The following is a 16,807-nucleotide window of genomic DNA, read 5'->3' as shown; positions in this document are numbered from 1 at the left end:
ACACTTTTTTTTAAAATTGCTACAAAATATTATGTCGGGAAGTAGTGAGCTCTAAACTCGTATAATTGATGACTTTATTTTTTAGAAATAATAGATAATTTTGTAATTAAATAATTAAATACAAATATTTTTGCCTTGGAAATTTTGGCCAACGCTCAACATTTGGCAATCGTGCCATATAGCTGGTTTGTCACCCCTGCTGTATAGTATATTAGTATATAGATAATAGCTATATATGTTAAGTATACCGATAACTGTTTTAAAAATCAAACAAATCACTGCAATTGTTTAACAATTACGACAAAAATCTAATAGAAATCAATATGCATTATGTAGATTGCTGGGTACCTATATATAATAAAATGATAATATATTACAACCGGGATGTTTATTTTTTTTTTTACTGTTTACGTAGGTGTCACGGAGTCTGGGTCGGTTGGAAGGTGTCAACAACTTCACGGAGTTCGTCAAGGCGTTCAGTCACTTTGGCACCGAGATGGTGGAGCTGGCTCACTTGACGGGCGAACGGCAAAACGACCTGAAAGACGAACGGCGGCGGTCTCAGATTGCCGCGGCCCGACAAGTACTCGAGCGGTCCACCATGCTACTGTTGACTTCGTCCAAGGTGAGTGAGCCAAATCGTATACGACAACGATTAATTGAAGTGCTGAAATGGTATCGTGTAGGCGTGTGCAGATAATGATAACATACACCTTAACATACAAACCTATTATATGTATAGTAGGGTCGGGTCTGAGAATATTAACACCAGCGGGGATGATAACAAAATGAGAAATTAATTTGGAAATTGTTTTAATGTTCGTCGGTTGATAAGTATATAAATATTTGATCATTTTGCGTTTATAATTTATTTTAGATCTGATATCAACCGATAATCATTAGAAGGATTGCTATTAGATAATTTTCGAATAATTTTAGGTGTAGTAAAAAATTTATTTATTGTAGGTGCAGTAAAATAATAATAAAACAGAGCCCTTGATTTAATATCAAAGTTTATCTTATAAAGTAAACAGTTTCATATACACAAGAAGCATAAATTCTCAATTTCTTCGCCATAAATACAAAGCCCTTTTCGACCTGTGGCTATGCGAGTGACCGCCTCCGAACAGTTGTGTTTTCGGGACACTCATTAGAAGCTGATACCTATTTTACAATCGTCAATTTGATCTCTAAGCCTTTTCTGAAAAACATTCATTATTATTTATACTTAATGGTTAATATTGATGTTAATAGAAACTAAATTTAATGAAACATGGCGGGCCCCCTTGTATTTTCTCTAAACGAAGTCATGGATTTTGGCACCAATACATAGAACTATAATTTTCAAGACTATCAAGAACCTATACCTATGTAAGTGTATTTAAATGGAATAACCGATATAGAGTTGCGTCTATAATATAGGTACATGTATGTAATTATCTATAGGACTATAGATATTAGGTATATAGATATATACACTATCAATTTGATACTTTATCGCGTTATGTACATGACAGTTTGAACTATGCATTGTTTTTATGTCATTTAGGTACATCAGATGTGACTTGTGTTGTATGTCGAATAATTTTCTTTCCCAGTTGTTGAACAAAACCCTAATTGTATACTAAATGTTTTACGTACTGTGGCGGAGGCTACGTGAGGCGGTAACCGTCACTTTCTATTGGAGTATTTTGTTTTTGCACTTTTACATCGATTGCATTTTTAATGAGGTATAACTGACTTTTTAAGCATTCTAAATGTTTCCATCAGTCTACAGTTTTTATGATAAAAGCCAAACGTTCGAGATGTAAGTAAAAACATAATGAAAATGTAATGTGTCCATAAACGATTATAGCGTTTAAACTACCATTCATTTTTCCCTGTTCCTTTCCACCACGATTCACTTAGCCACTGATCAACCCATTACTTTATCTCGAAGGACCCACCGGATCATTATACATTATATCGTATATAAATATTTAACATACTATTATTAGAGCTTATTATATTTATGTACAATACGAAGGATGAATCCTAAAATTATCCTATATAAGTATATACCTATGGAAAATTTGGATGTCGAGCGATTACGATATTTTATAATATAATATATATTACACGAGTGTGTGTGTGTGTGTGCGTTACAGGCTTGTCTGAGGCACCCGGACAGTTCGGAGGCCAGCCAAAACCGGGACACGGTGTTTTGCCAGATGCGCAGGGCCATGGACCTGATCCATTACGTGGTCAAAGACGGTGTGAAGGAGGGTGGTGGCGAGTCCATGGCCCTGACACCGTACATATCGGAACAAGACGGTGGCGACACACTTGGCCACGCGCTCAACGTCCTGGACTCGTTTGTCGACATGACGAGGTATATATTTAGTGTGATTTAATTATAAAAATAATAATAATAATAATACAGTGGGCGTCATCGTAACGCTGGTGGGCGGAGGGTCTCCGAGTCGCTATATTTCTGTAAACACAATGCAGACGCGTCCTGAAATTTTTTGTTGTGCACTCACTCCACGGTCGTGGTATTCAGTAGTCTCTATGTATAGTCATACAATATTATTAGGCTCAAGCATACCGCTGCTCTCTAGAACTTGTTCGGTCGACATTATTGTACGGGTCTTATTATTATGTTTGAATTTTTACATTTTGGCTAAAATTAAATATATTGATAGCACTAAGAGAAAAATTTATGATTTTGCAGCACAAAAAAAAATTATCCCCTTTTAAGTTATAACTGTGTTAACGCGCACCCGTGTCTATACACTATCCATATAACTTTGTATCTATATATTATAAATTAATTCGAGCACACAAACGTCATAATTGTACGACGAAGACAGTCCGTAAACATATCTGTTCTATCGCTAGCTTTTATAGTTCAAACAAACTGAATCATATTTATTAAAGGTGTCCGGAATATATGAATTTTCAGTAATAATTATACAATGTTGACGTTTCATTTTCATAATTCTGTCCAACCAACGTTTAGGTTTACACAAAAGTAATAACAATTTTTTAAAAAATGGTCAAGAATAAATGAAATAAAAATATAAGATTATTAAAAAAAATTTCATCCAATTTCAAACACTTATTTTATACTTTAAGTTTAGAGTTATATAATAATATGATACATTAATTAAAAGAATAATATTTCTAATTGATTTAATGATGTATATTTATGTAGATTCCCTTGGTCACATGATCAACATTTAGCCGGAACTCAAATTAATTCCATGCATATCCGTTGTAATTGACCCTGCTAATTTGTTAACTCCTCTGTGGTTGATGTTAATGGTACGCGTTGCTGCTTCTTTAGCATATTCTCAAATTAATTAGTACCTAGTCACATACTCTCGCGGTGTAAAATCAGGTGTCTAGCTAGGAAGCCAGGTGCAAAGCATTGGATGATTAATTTTGAATAACCCCGCAGTAAATTTCGCGTATGGTTTGGACGACAGTGAAACAGTTGAGGTTCAATTGAGAATTTTAATTGGTATATTATTATAACCATATCTGGTTGAACACAGGTTACCTACATACTTAAATAAACGTTAATAAAAATACAAATATTATTTGTCAAGTTATAGATACTCGATATTCACGGGGGTCAATGATTCTTGACACTACACATTTTATTTGTTATGCTGTAGATATCATAATGTATTATATACACCTTAATAGGTGTCGTAAATTTATACATCTATAATGTGATCAAACACTAAAATTGTCAATGTTATGCCAAGAATTCAACATTTCTTGGGGTTTACTTTATTTAAAAACCATAGACGTTGAATTAAGAAAATAATATAGTTATAAATACTTATAACAAAGAATATTTTTAACCACTGAGTGACGACCAAAATTATATATTTATATGTATAGTGTATGCATATTGTTTATTATTTTGTATATATAGTCTGTTAATTGTATTTCATATTAGGTATGTTATTTTTTAAGAATTTTTCAATTAGAGTGATTAAAAAACTCCTCTTTTTGGACTAATGGCTTTTTTTTTAATTGTGTATAGTTAGACATCAATGTGACTACTATGGAAGTCAATATGACAATATGTATATCTAAACATTATTTCACAGAGCATTATTAGGTAAACTGATAAGTGATAACAACTTCCGTGAAAAAAAATTGTTTTTTGATTTTCACATAAGATATAAATAATAAAAAATTATAATTCAAATCCAAAAAAATTATAAAATTATATAAATTATTACCTTTTCATAAATCATTTAATTGTATACACTGTTTCAAAAGAGAATATACCAGATTTACATAAGAAAACCAGTTTTGCCCGTGGCCGCTTGGTATGTTCTCTTTTGAAACAGGGTATAGTCTTATATAAATGTTATTTATTTATTTTATTTTTACTTATCTCCATTTGTATTTAAAATTTTACAATTCATATTTTTAGGTGATATTCAAATCAATTTTAAGTAAATTGAGTTGTAAATAGATGCATGAGTTTTGCGAAAAATAATAAAGTAAATAATTTACTAAAAATTTACATTCGAGTCTTAAAAAAAATATATACTTTCCGTAAAAGTTCAGAATATTTATTTGTATTGTATATGAATACATACTAGTATATTACATAGGTACACTTACAATTTTACATTATATTTCTCAATTTCTGTGTACTTATTATTTACATGATAAACAAAGTATATTTTGGTTATAAAATATACTCAAAACTAAAATGCTTTCATGATATCTAGTTTGAAAAATTGTCTTGTGATTCTCAAATCATATAGTGCATACAACATACTATATTATTCAGTTTAGCTCATCGAGTATTAACATTTTATTGCCTTTGAGAATTTGGTCCCACTTTGTATTATCAATATTTGATTGCATTGCGTACACAAATAGTCTACTATGCTACATATTTAATTTAGCGTCATGTTGACATATAATATATCATTTGAATTAAAAGATCAGTTAGATGAGACAGCAAGATTTTCTTCGGCTTTTTCACAGCAGACCCTTAATTATGTATTATACAGTACATAGGACATATCATTCAGCGACGTTTGTTAAACGAAGTAATCCTTATAGCTGACGTAACTGTACTGAAACTACTACTGGAGTTCCTGATCCTAATTTCAAGGTTGCTACTATAATCTCCTCTAGTTTCGTTTGACATCAAGGATAATTTGATACGGAAGCCGTTCTACTCACGAGAGTTAAGTCCACACTACCCCAAACACAGCAGCTACTCTCCTCGAAAGTATTTAGAACTATTCCAGGAATTCATTATTTATATTTATATATTATAGCAGCTCGCGTACGTAGGTAGGCTTACATCAATTGGTAGAACACCATTTACAGGGTACACACTACACGTTTGCGGAAAACAAATTCATGTATGAGACAGATAGACGATAGTTGGTAGTTATTATGGATACCTGCTGTAGTTATCTCGTATAATATTTCACTGGTATAACGCTCCACAGCAATAAGCATTACTATATTCTTATGAAATATTATATTTTAATTGCCACGTGGAGTTGGTAAATGCATCTTGTCATAATAATGCCATCTTGATAATATTCACTCTTGTCAGTTCAAATGCATGAGACGCATATTTTTATTTCATGAACTTTGCATACTGACAGTGACGGTTTGCAGGATTTACGACTATATAGCTTCTTTTCACACTCCGATTCGATGTCCGACTCATTTGTCTTTCGCGATCCATTTACTTGAGCTACGCATTTGAACATTTTGTTTTTTTTTTGTTTGCGTAAATCCGCCTAGAATGGAAACTGTCAAACACTATATCGTCGTTTCAAGGTGTCGTGTATATATTATTATTTTGTATAGCTGCGGGGCTCATTAAAAAACGATTTGTCCGGACGATCTACCCATCATCGCCGCCTCACCCTCCGCGATTACCATCACCGTGGGTTGTTAACAATTGCGTGCTTTTACATCATATTATATTCATATATTTTATGCGCATATACACTTGTATTACTAATGACGTAACGTACGTATCTATGTGTGTCCCCATAGGTTGACACTCGTGCTGAGCGAGAAAGAAACGCTATTGCGCACCATGGACGTGATCATGGAACGGACGCAAGACTTCACCGACAGCGCGTACACCAGACACGAGCACCGGGAAAATATTTTGACGCTGTGCGATCGCGTGAAAACTCACCTCGATCAATTAATCAGAGCCGGAGCTAGGCTGGTGAGTTGTGTTTGAAAATAATAATTCAAATTTCGGTACCCATTTTATTATAATTCCTATTATTTAGTTTCTGTTACCCAATAGTCGGTACAATCAATATATTTTCATATCAATGATTACACAACGTAGGTAAACGGTCCACGCGATTTTTAGAAATATTATTATTACTTTATTAAACCGTGCGCGGTTTCTACCATATTAAAATAGCTCATGTCATTTATTATAATACATTCATGAGTTAATGGCAAGTAGGTAGGCGCAATTTTATACTCGCCGCGCCATTGACATTTAATACAATTATTTTATTAGTTTCACACTATTATTACTATTATAACAAAATGTACAGAACATAATTTTCAGGGTTGAGTTGCTTTTTACATGTCTAAGTGTAACTAAAAAGTTTTATTTAAATAGGTTTGATTTTTATTTTAAAAAAATACTAAGGTAGTACACAGTGCATAAAATATATAAAATTAAACATAATATTGTATCTCAGATAGACAATGTAAAACACGCTAACGAACACTTTTCAAATCACTTTGAGCGTCACGTCAGCACGAAATATGTACACTTCATGTAAATGTAAAAAACTTTTCACGTGATTTGAACTTAAATACATATAGAAAAAGACTATTTAAACTATAACGACGATGAAGAAGCTCTGTAGTAGTACCAATACAAAATAAATTAACTCATGAATTTAAGTACTTCTTGATACTTACAAATTACAAATTTTAACAATAGAACATGACACTCAACAATATAATATAATATTCTATTAACAATTAACATCAATAATTTTATTTGAATGAAAAAATGTTTAAAATAAAATGTTTGGAACTTACAGTTTATAGTTTAACAATTAAAGCTTAAAACTTAAATTGTTATAGGATTGATTTTGATTTTAAACTTTTGAAAAATGTATTATACATTTATACAAGAACAACATACATTGTTTGCTTCCAAATGTTATTTACACATGTATAAACATATACCTACTTCGTACATATCTACATACTAGTGCTTAATGTATACATTTATTCTAAATTTGAAGTATATACCATCAATGATTAGGTCAACTTACCAATATATAAATATTAAATACTGAAAACCAACGAGTGAAACATTGACAAACAAATGAAACATTTTCCTTTTTTATGAAAAAATCTTCAAAACTGAAAGTTCAAGCCATCGACATTTAACTGTCAAATTGTGTTGAATCTAGAAGTTACTAGTAGATACACACTTATAGTTTTTACCTTATATCTAGTAACTAGTAGGTAGGTATACGTAATGTTGAAACATAGGATATTTTGATTTAATAGTATTAATTTATATATTTAGGTACGATATCGGTTAATTTTTTGCTAATTTAACTATAATTAAACTTATGTTTGAATTCAGGATTGTACAATGCCGTTTAAATCCTTTTAAGCATAATAAACAATCTCTAATGGAAAGTGACTCTTAAAACCAACTCCTTCTTTTATAATAAAATAATATCTGTTATTTATTCATGTAATCTAAAGCTTTTTAAAAGTTATTTTAAGGATAAAGTTTACTGACTTTTTAAAAGGATACATTGGTTGTTCATAAAGTTTTGGATCAGATAATATATACGTTGTGAACCAAATACATCATACAACAGCAAAATACTTTATTACTTCATTACATCATAATATAAAACCTTTAAAATAAGTCATAAAAGTCTTGTTTAAAACTTGAATTAAGTTTTTTTTTTAACTTTTGAAAGTTCAGCAGGAATTTGCATTTATTATAAACTGTAGGTGCCTAATTAAATACCTACCTATAAGTGATATTTAACCAGGCATTTACTCAGGTATTTACGTTAATTTTGAATTTTTCTATTTTGATAAACGAAGATGTTTTATATAATAATTAATTACAGCAGAATACCAAGAATAATAAGACGAGGGTCTTAAGATTGGTTAGGTTCTTCTGACACCGGTCAATTAAATGTACGGTATATCATCCCCATGTAGGTTAGACATCCCTCTTACTATACACAAACAACCATCCATCCACTTAGGCACACATCAATAATGAATGAACACAACTATACACATTATACGCATTCTAATTTAACTACTCTATCATTGCCAACTCTTAAACACTGTATGGATTTAAATTAAAACCGTTTTAATTGATCATCGTTAATTGTAATTCGATATTCTACCGAATATTGAATTTCTTGATAATTGAAATACTATTTGTACACCACTTCGATGAAATAATCACCTGTATACAACATAATAATATAGGCGACTACCGAGTAGAGTATTATTTTGGTATTATTTTATGATAAATCCATCGATCTATTCATAAGAAATCGAAAGTGTTTGGCTAGTGTATTCATTAATTTAATTTTTATGTTTCAAGCGTGGATTTTACTTGGACAATTTTTTTTTTCTTAGATGGATAGACATGTATTTGATAACTATTATAATATTATTTTTAATTTTGATACCTACCTACACATTTCTATAATATATTATACGAATACTAAACAATGATATTCTAAATAGTTTATTTTAGTATTTCCAACGTTCAAGTGTTTAAAAAAAATTATACGTTTTTTTCTAAAAATGTTATGGAATAAAAAAACCCTATTTTCATAGTTTGTATAATTAACAGTAAAAAAATGCTCACAAATAATACCGGTAAGCAAAATTTAAAAAAATAATATGAATCTTAAACACGCATTAAAAGTATAAAACAGTTGGTTAGATTATATATTGTTTATGACTATAAAAATTAAAGAAATAATAATGGTAAAAAAAGCATTAGTTTTGCTTAAGATAATAAAAAAATTTATAATATTGTAATAGTTTCGTAGCAAAAAAAAAAAAAAAAATAGACGTTTATAAAGAATAACATTTTAAGTATTTCTATGGGGATATAATTAAATTTAAAACGCTGCTAAGAACTCAGTCACGTCTTAAATACAGCAATTAAAATTCAAAAACCCACTACTCACAAAAAAATAACTATAAAAAAGTGTTCGTGTCCCGTTTGGTTTTGACAGTTTACGTTTTAGTCCTATGATCTTGTCGGGTTTAATTTGTGGCCACCTCATAAATCAATAACAACTATGGACTATTTGACCAGCTGCTATAAAAATGCACAGTGCAACACTGTATAATAATATCTTATAAAGACACAAAAAGTGTTTAAAAAATATTGAAATATTTTGGTATTGTAGTTATTGTTTCTTAGAATTACTTTGTACTTATCCAAAATTATCTATCTTAAACATTATTCGTGATGGTTATTAGACATTTCGCTAAATCGGTATCTTTTTTTAATTATCTGTGTGTTGCTTAACCTATTCTGTGATCTAGCGGCGAATATGGTTACCGCGGTTAAGACGCCGACGAGGGGCTGCGGAAAAAAAATGAAAGGTCGAGTGTTGTTTGAGTGCGCCGAGCTAAAATGTTTATTCAATGCGGTACGGGCAACAAGTGTATAATATAATGATGTATATAATATATATTCGTATATAATATATATGTATTATGTATTATAAAAGTAGGTGTGCGTGCGTCAATTGGCGCACCGCCGTGATATCGACATTTGTTTGAGTCAAGAGAATGTAAAACGATAATAACAATGACGAGAAAATGCACAACGATGATAATAATAATATAACAATAGTAATAAATCATTTTTGGCCGTTAAACGTTTTAAATGATTAAAACAGTATTTCGATTCATTAATCAAAACAAAACAACAATAAAATAAAAATAAATTCCTCAACCAATATTGTGTCCGATGTTAGGGATAGTAATAAATCGATATATTATTATATTTATTATGTAGCGCCTGTATGTCAGTGCGCAAAACTCGGTCAAATAATAATGAAAAAAAACACCGTAACGATTGAACCGGATAAGACACTGTCTGTAAATATAATATGCATGCTCTACTATACATAAATATAATAGCTGTATTCACACATACCCACACAATGCACGTATGTTCATAAAAAATATATTACATCTCTTTTTTTATAATATTGTATTTTGTCTCAGTTGAAAATACTTACACATACACACACGCACCCACAGAGTCGATATTGGTGTAAAGGCTTAAAATACATTTTAGGTACCACTGTCATATACGTAAATGTAGTATTATTATACTGATTGAATGATTTTGTTCTCCTCTCAAATTCATTTTGTTTCAATGTCTGACTTTCCAATCACATATAGGTACATAACTCGTTATTGTCAGTAAATTGAAAGAAGTCAGTAGCAGTGTTAGTTTTCGTGCTTGTTGTTATTTAAGTCGATCACAATGATGCGACTAGAAAATGTTTAGTGTTGAAGGAATTAAGAAATTTCAGTTTCGACAAAGGCACAGAGTTCAGCTGAAAATCATTTTTTAAATTTGATTATATGCGGTTGGTGACTACCTTGGTTGAAAATTTAATAAAACATGTAAATGTGTAACAAAATCCTAGTGATCCCAGTGAAATCACACAATCTATTTTTTTCAGTTGAAATCCAGAATAACTCAAGGTTTATTGATTAAAGGAGTCTTTGTTTAAAAAAAAAAAAACCCTATCTGAAATATAAATGTGTGAACGTCATTTCTTGTGGCAAATCTCTTTTAAACTTAAATTAACATAAAACGATCTAAGCTTAATAATAAATATGAAGTTGCTAATTCTATTTTAGTACCTAATAACATGGTTATTTTATACAGGCATGGCAGTATGAACTTTATTTTATAGGCGCATAGTTTAACTTAGACAATAGAAAACACTTGGATATTTTTTTTTTACAAATTTAATAACTGTTAATTATAATTATTGTATTAGTAAAAGTTTTTAAACTATAGTTAGGTTTGAAATAAACTGCTAAAGTTATAATGCATACTGTAGGTACAGGAATGGTAAAACGTCATGTTGTCAAGGTGAAGAGTAAAGTTCAGTGTATGAAAAACTTTCTTGTTTTTTGGTTTGTTATACATGAAAGAAAAACACGTTTTCAAAATTGTATAATTCTGCATTAAATATACTGTCAAAAATATGATAGATGATGGTGTGAAGTTTTGTTTTTATTGAACAAAACATCATACTGGTTATGATGCATAGGTATGATATTGATTATATTATAAACGGTACATGATAATTTTAGTAATAAATAATGTTTTCACAAAGTCGGTTTTAAATCGCATTTTATGTTTTATAATAATATAATACAATGGAACAGAGTAATAGTTCTCACTCTAAAATATATTTTGTATTATTATTACTTTTAGGTTTACCTAGACTATATTTCAAATTATTGAAACTATTTTCGTAAAGTTTGATCAAATATCTGTCATGTCATATCATAACTGTACGTTTACCAATACTAACCTTAGTTTTGATAACAAGTTATGGATAAAAAAAAGTAAATAAACTGTATTACAACTATAAACTAATTTAGAGACCCACTTAATTTTTAAAATACCTCGAGTGTACTTACAAATATGGCCGCTATAATAAAATGAAACTTTATTATTACGTTTTATAATCTCAAACCTTGGTAGGTACATACATATCATCTGGGTTCTGCGCTTCCGAGTTGTATACTTATAATATAATACTATGTTCAATGTCTTGTGTAATTCCGAAAACATTTAAACGAATTATGTTCCATACACACTATAGTTTCGTTTTCCAACGAAACCCTTGTAATAATTCGTTGACTTTGTTTTTTATGAGTAATTGGATGAACGTTTGTACCATGAATAATATAAATAATTGGATCGAAACCGTATAAATTTCAAATCTATGATGTCCTAATTCTAATTTAATTTTAAAACTGTCATTATATTGGATACATTATAACCACGATTCTGCGATCCTAGGGTATAGATATTACCATCTTAAACAACGCTGTTTGTTTGGAATATTTTTTAGGAACAGTGTGACGAATACTCACCCACGAAATCGCTGGAAGTCGCCGTAAACCAGTGCCTCGACGCCACCAAAGAACTCAGACTGCAGCTGATAGCGACGTGTAAAGAACAATCCCATGACTTACCTTTAATAATTAGGACTGGTTATGACCTCGTAACGTGCATACAGACCACGTCTTCCGATGGAGACGTCGACAGTCTTAACAAGTACGGCGATCAATTCGTTGAAGTCGTAGACCAAATCGGAGAGGTAAGTAAAAAAAATAGAAAAACATAATAACTAATTAGAAATCTCAACAAATATCGTGCCTTGATCACAGATTTGTAAAGTACTGAGGCACATTGCAACTGCAGAATCACTTCAGGTTTCTGCCAAACACGCCGAAGTCAATTTACGAGTGTACGCACCACAAATCGTTACTGCTGCTCAAGCACTAGCTCACTATCCTTGTTCAAAAATCATAAAAGAAAATTTAGAAGGTGGGTGATAAAAATATTTTATACTTTTTTTTCTGAAGCTTTTAATCATACAATATATTAACATACCTGTATGTAATTTGTTTTTAGTATTTGCGGACATGTGGCAAGCATTGACTCAAGACGTGTCTACGGTGTGTAAAGAAATTATGGAAAAGCAAATACCGGAAAAACAAACATACATGTCACTCCCCAGGCCAGGCGTAAGTTGACATTAAACTTACAAGTTTTCGTGTTTATAATGTTTATTTCAAAGAATGTTGGTTTTTCATGACAAAATTCAATTCTTTACAGAAACACGGTACGACAACAAAACCGCTGAAGTCAGTGAGACTAGATCTATCGGTAAGACATCGAATTAAATCCGTCGTTGTCGTCGCGGAGATATTATTTTTATATTACTATATTTGTTTTTATCTCACTCTTGCCTCCTGTATAGGAACAAGATCAAATCGCCAAGGCTGGTCTGGAAATGAAATTGGCGTCGAGTGAAGTAGACGCGGAAGCGGACAGGTGGGGCGCTGGAGAAGAAGACGACGCGGCCAACGAGGAAGGCGCCAGCGTGGACGAGCGGGGCAACGCGACCAAAGCACACGAAGACAACGACATTGTGCGCAGGGCGAAAAACATGTCCGGCATGGCGTTAAGCATGTACGAGTTCACCAAGGGAGACGGTGGGTCGTCGCTGAGGACCACTCAAGATCTGTTCACGCAGGCGGAGTACCTGGCCGAGGAAGCTAACAGGCTGTACAAATTGGTCAGACAGTTTTCGTACCAGGTATAAACACTGTTATGTTGCGGTTGATGAACGGACCGTATGATGTGTATCTCTTCACAGCAAAACTACGCCTTTAAAAATAGTTGTCATTTAGTAGCGAACAATGAAAATGTAAACGTTTTTCAAATACTTTTTGGTAACCATATTATGTAATTATATTTGTCGTATATTTTTTTTAAAAAATGTGAGTACTCAATTAAATATAATGTACCATAGGAATTAAAAATGTTCGGGACATGTTATTCTGGTGCCGTCAAAATCCAAGATTTGTAATTCATAATTATTTAGCAGAATCTATAGAAGTGAAAATGTATGGAATGACTTTCAATGGTGCAAAAATAACTATATGACAGCCATAAGGCCATACAATATTTAAAAATATTTTCATAAATATTGTTCATACCTTAATGTCCATTATTTTTAAACGCAGTATGCGCCCCAATGAATTAAAAGTCGTCCGTTGGGTTTTTGCTAAATACCTTCTAGTACTTAAAAGTACATATTACTTAACACCGCCATTTTTTGTCCCTATCTTATAAGTAATAACGCAAATTTACGCTCACCAGACCACATTTAGCTTAAAAAAATCGACTATATCGACCTATTATAACTTATAAGACTTGGTAGCAAGAACATATTCTGTGTATGTATGTGGGTTTTTATCACGATAATTCAGTTTTTAAATGAGATATAGCATGTTTAAATTACCTTATATTATATGTACGTAGAACTTGCTAAAAAAAATGAACTATCATAAAGACAATACATATACAGATAATGTTCTGACCATCAACATTCATAATAAGTAGATTTAATCTCATTTTCAACCTAATGACGCTAAACGTGATTTTCTGAGAGTGAATTAGCTGTTATGCACTTGTAAGACGGAGACAACTAATGCCCGTGTTACGTCCTTTTAATCGTCTAACCTAATTCTGCATTTGTAAGCATTATATGGGTAGGTACCTCTGTGGCAAATAATTGATTAAGTAGTCTAAACTAAATGTTGTACTTTGACGAATTTAAAATTCAAACTGATACATTATATTAATTATTTTAAATGCTTATTTCTAATTAATTGGATATTCTAACTATTGATCTTCTTATAATTGTTCTGAATTATATGTACCTACACGTTTAATGTGTGAATGTATAATGTTTTTAAAACATATTTTTTTTAACTTATCTACGCCAATTAACATTTTATTCTTTTTATTATAACATTTTAAGTACGTATTTATCTAACGTATTTTATAATTTTAAACTCAATCATTTGTTATTAGGTTCCTATGGGCGCAAACAAAAAAGAACTTTTGGAACAGTTAGACCAAGTTCCAACATACGTACAACAGTTGCAATTTACTGTAAAAATGCCAACGGTTGGTAAATCTGCTACATTTTCAAAAGTCGACAGTGTGATTAACGAAACTAAAACGCTAATGAACGTTATATCAAAAGTAGTCACAACCTGTTTTGTATGTGCTACTAAAGTAAGTGTTGTTCTCCTAATATTGTATACGATAAAAATATGAAAGGAAATTATTAAAAACTGTCTGAGAACCGATAAAAAATCGATTTTATTACAAATACTGTACTTTATTTTACATTTATTGATTATTTCCATCATCAACAAGTCAGTAATTAAATGTCTCGCATATAATTCCGTTCGACATACAGTTGTTCTCTTGTACCCAGATCCTTCATATTTATACCCATCACACATGCTCATATTTTAATGTTGAACCAATTTGTTTAGTACAACTTGGACTTCCAAGGATTGTCGACCAGAAGCGGTGGCTTCGGCGACCGTGGCGAAGACGGTAGCGGTGCTGGTTCCGGAGGTGAAGGTGGCAAACTGAGTGGAGGATCAGGCTCGGATGGATCCATGTGACAGTTTGGGATGGGGCGGAGGAGCAAAGGGGATGGCCGCCGCACCCGCGTGTCGTTCCTGCTCTTCTGAGCCCGTGCAGCTACACTTGCAGCCAGCACGAAACCCACAAACTATTTACATGGCTTCCAAATCCCCGCATACAACCAATACTACTGGAAAATTACTTCCGGTATTTGGATTACTAAAGTTACCGGATAAGTTTCGCTCAACAAATAAAAGTAGCATAACATAATATATTTACATTGTATTTGTCTATAATGTTTTATTCGCCGCCGCCACATCAGTGGAGAATGGCTATCATAATATTATATTCGTGACGCGCGATTGATTTAACGTAATCGCGCCCGACACGTTTCTGTTAACTTTCGATTCGCATCGATGTACCGTGTTATTTGTATTATTATTTGTATTAATATGTTTTATCAACGGCGATTTACCAAACGTCTAATAATCATTCGAGTACACTTCCTCCGAGTTCACACGTGTTATAATAATGTATTCTATCAAAATGTCCCGTGGTATGAGGAGCATCCACCTGCATTCTTATGGAACAGAACGATTCTATTACGCAGGCCAGTGGACGATAACTATACAATTCTAAAGTTTAGTGAATACTACATAAAACGACGCATTATGATTTAACTGACAGTATAATATTATATTGTCATAAATGTTTCGAGCAAAGAGCAATATATACACATATATTTATATTATATTATTATATAAAGAATTTTCAATAAATGTTTTGATTTTTTTAAATCATAATAAAATGATGTCACTATAAAAAATGTAATTAACTTAAACACAATCTTAAGCTTATAGACAATCAGGCAATATAATTTACTAGGACACAGTTAAGAAAGATCTACATGAAATCAATATTTTAACTACGAAATATAATATATTAATATAATATGAGTAATAACACGGTGTTCATTAGAATATCTTTTACGGTGAACTCAACCTGACTGCTCATATTGAGTACTTATAATTTGATTTGTTTTGATATTACCTACTTGTACATAAAAATCCTATTGACTGTACAATTTTAACCTGAATTTTGATATCATTCGGCTTTAAGTCATTATAAATTAATCGCAATATAGATGTGTTCTCAATAATTAGCGGTTATTAATAAATAATAATTATATTACCACACATACTATACGGTTTTATTTTCATTGGACATCTATCTCCAAATATTAAAAACCATTCAATAACGGTTCAAATAATATTTTGACTATTTTAAACAATGTGAAAATTATGCAAATTATTAATATTTTTTTCTGAGATGTCAAGACTGTGTCTTCCACTCATTAAAAAAAAAAAAAATGTTTTCCATGTCAAAAAAATTCAAAGTAGAATATTAAGCTATGTGTCTTCCCCAAATTGTGTTCCATTGCCCTATAACTTCCCGTGTGTTTTAACTTATTAGATATAACGATCTCTGAAAAAAATTTAGTTGTTGATCAATATTTTATTATGAATTGATTATTTTAATACAATT

General features: G+C 31.3%; 1 protein-coding gene across 2 annotated transcripts in view; it reads left to right on the top strand.

Annotated features, from left to right (window-relative positions):
• The window catches only part of LOC111033709 (alpha-catulin), a 45,517-nt gene extending 28,710 nt beyond the window's left edge, over nucleotides 1-16,807 (top strand). For both annotated transcript variants that reach the window (XM_022314592.1, XM_022314594.1), the window contains exons 4-13: nucleotides 416-625; nucleotides 2,148-2,371; nucleotides 6,043-6,223; nucleotides 12,156-12,404; nucleotides 12,475-12,634; nucleotides 12,722-12,834; nucleotides 12,926-12,976; nucleotides 13,071-13,409; nucleotides 14,693-14,899; nucleotides 15,166-16,807. In XM_022314592.1, the coding sequence (XP_022170284.1) occupies nucleotides 416-625; nucleotides 2,148-2,371; nucleotides 6,043-6,223; nucleotides 12,156-12,404; nucleotides 12,475-12,634; nucleotides 12,722-12,834; nucleotides 12,926-12,976; nucleotides 13,071-13,409; nucleotides 14,693-14,899; nucleotides 15,166-15,300 (1,869 nt within the window). In that variant the 3' untranslated portion in view covers nucleotides 15,301-16,807. The remainder of the gene's footprint in view (nucleotides 1-415; nucleotides 626-2,147; nucleotides 2,372-6,042; nucleotides 6,224-12,155; nucleotides 12,405-12,474; nucleotides 12,635-12,721; nucleotides 12,835-12,925; nucleotides 12,977-13,070; nucleotides 13,410-14,692; nucleotides 14,900-15,165) is intronic.

The sequence above is a fragment of the Myzus persicae genome, unplaced genomic scaffold (assembly GCF_001856785.1).
Source record: "Myzus persicae strain clone G006 unplaced genomic scaffold, MPER_G0061.0, whole genome shotgun sequence".
Taxonomy (NCBI): domain Eukaryota; kingdom Metazoa; phylum Arthropoda; class Insecta; order Hemiptera; family Aphididae; genus Myzus; species Myzus persicae.
The sequence above is the reverse complement of the archived record's forward strand: the minus strand, read 5'-3'. Positions and strand labels throughout refer to the sequence as shown.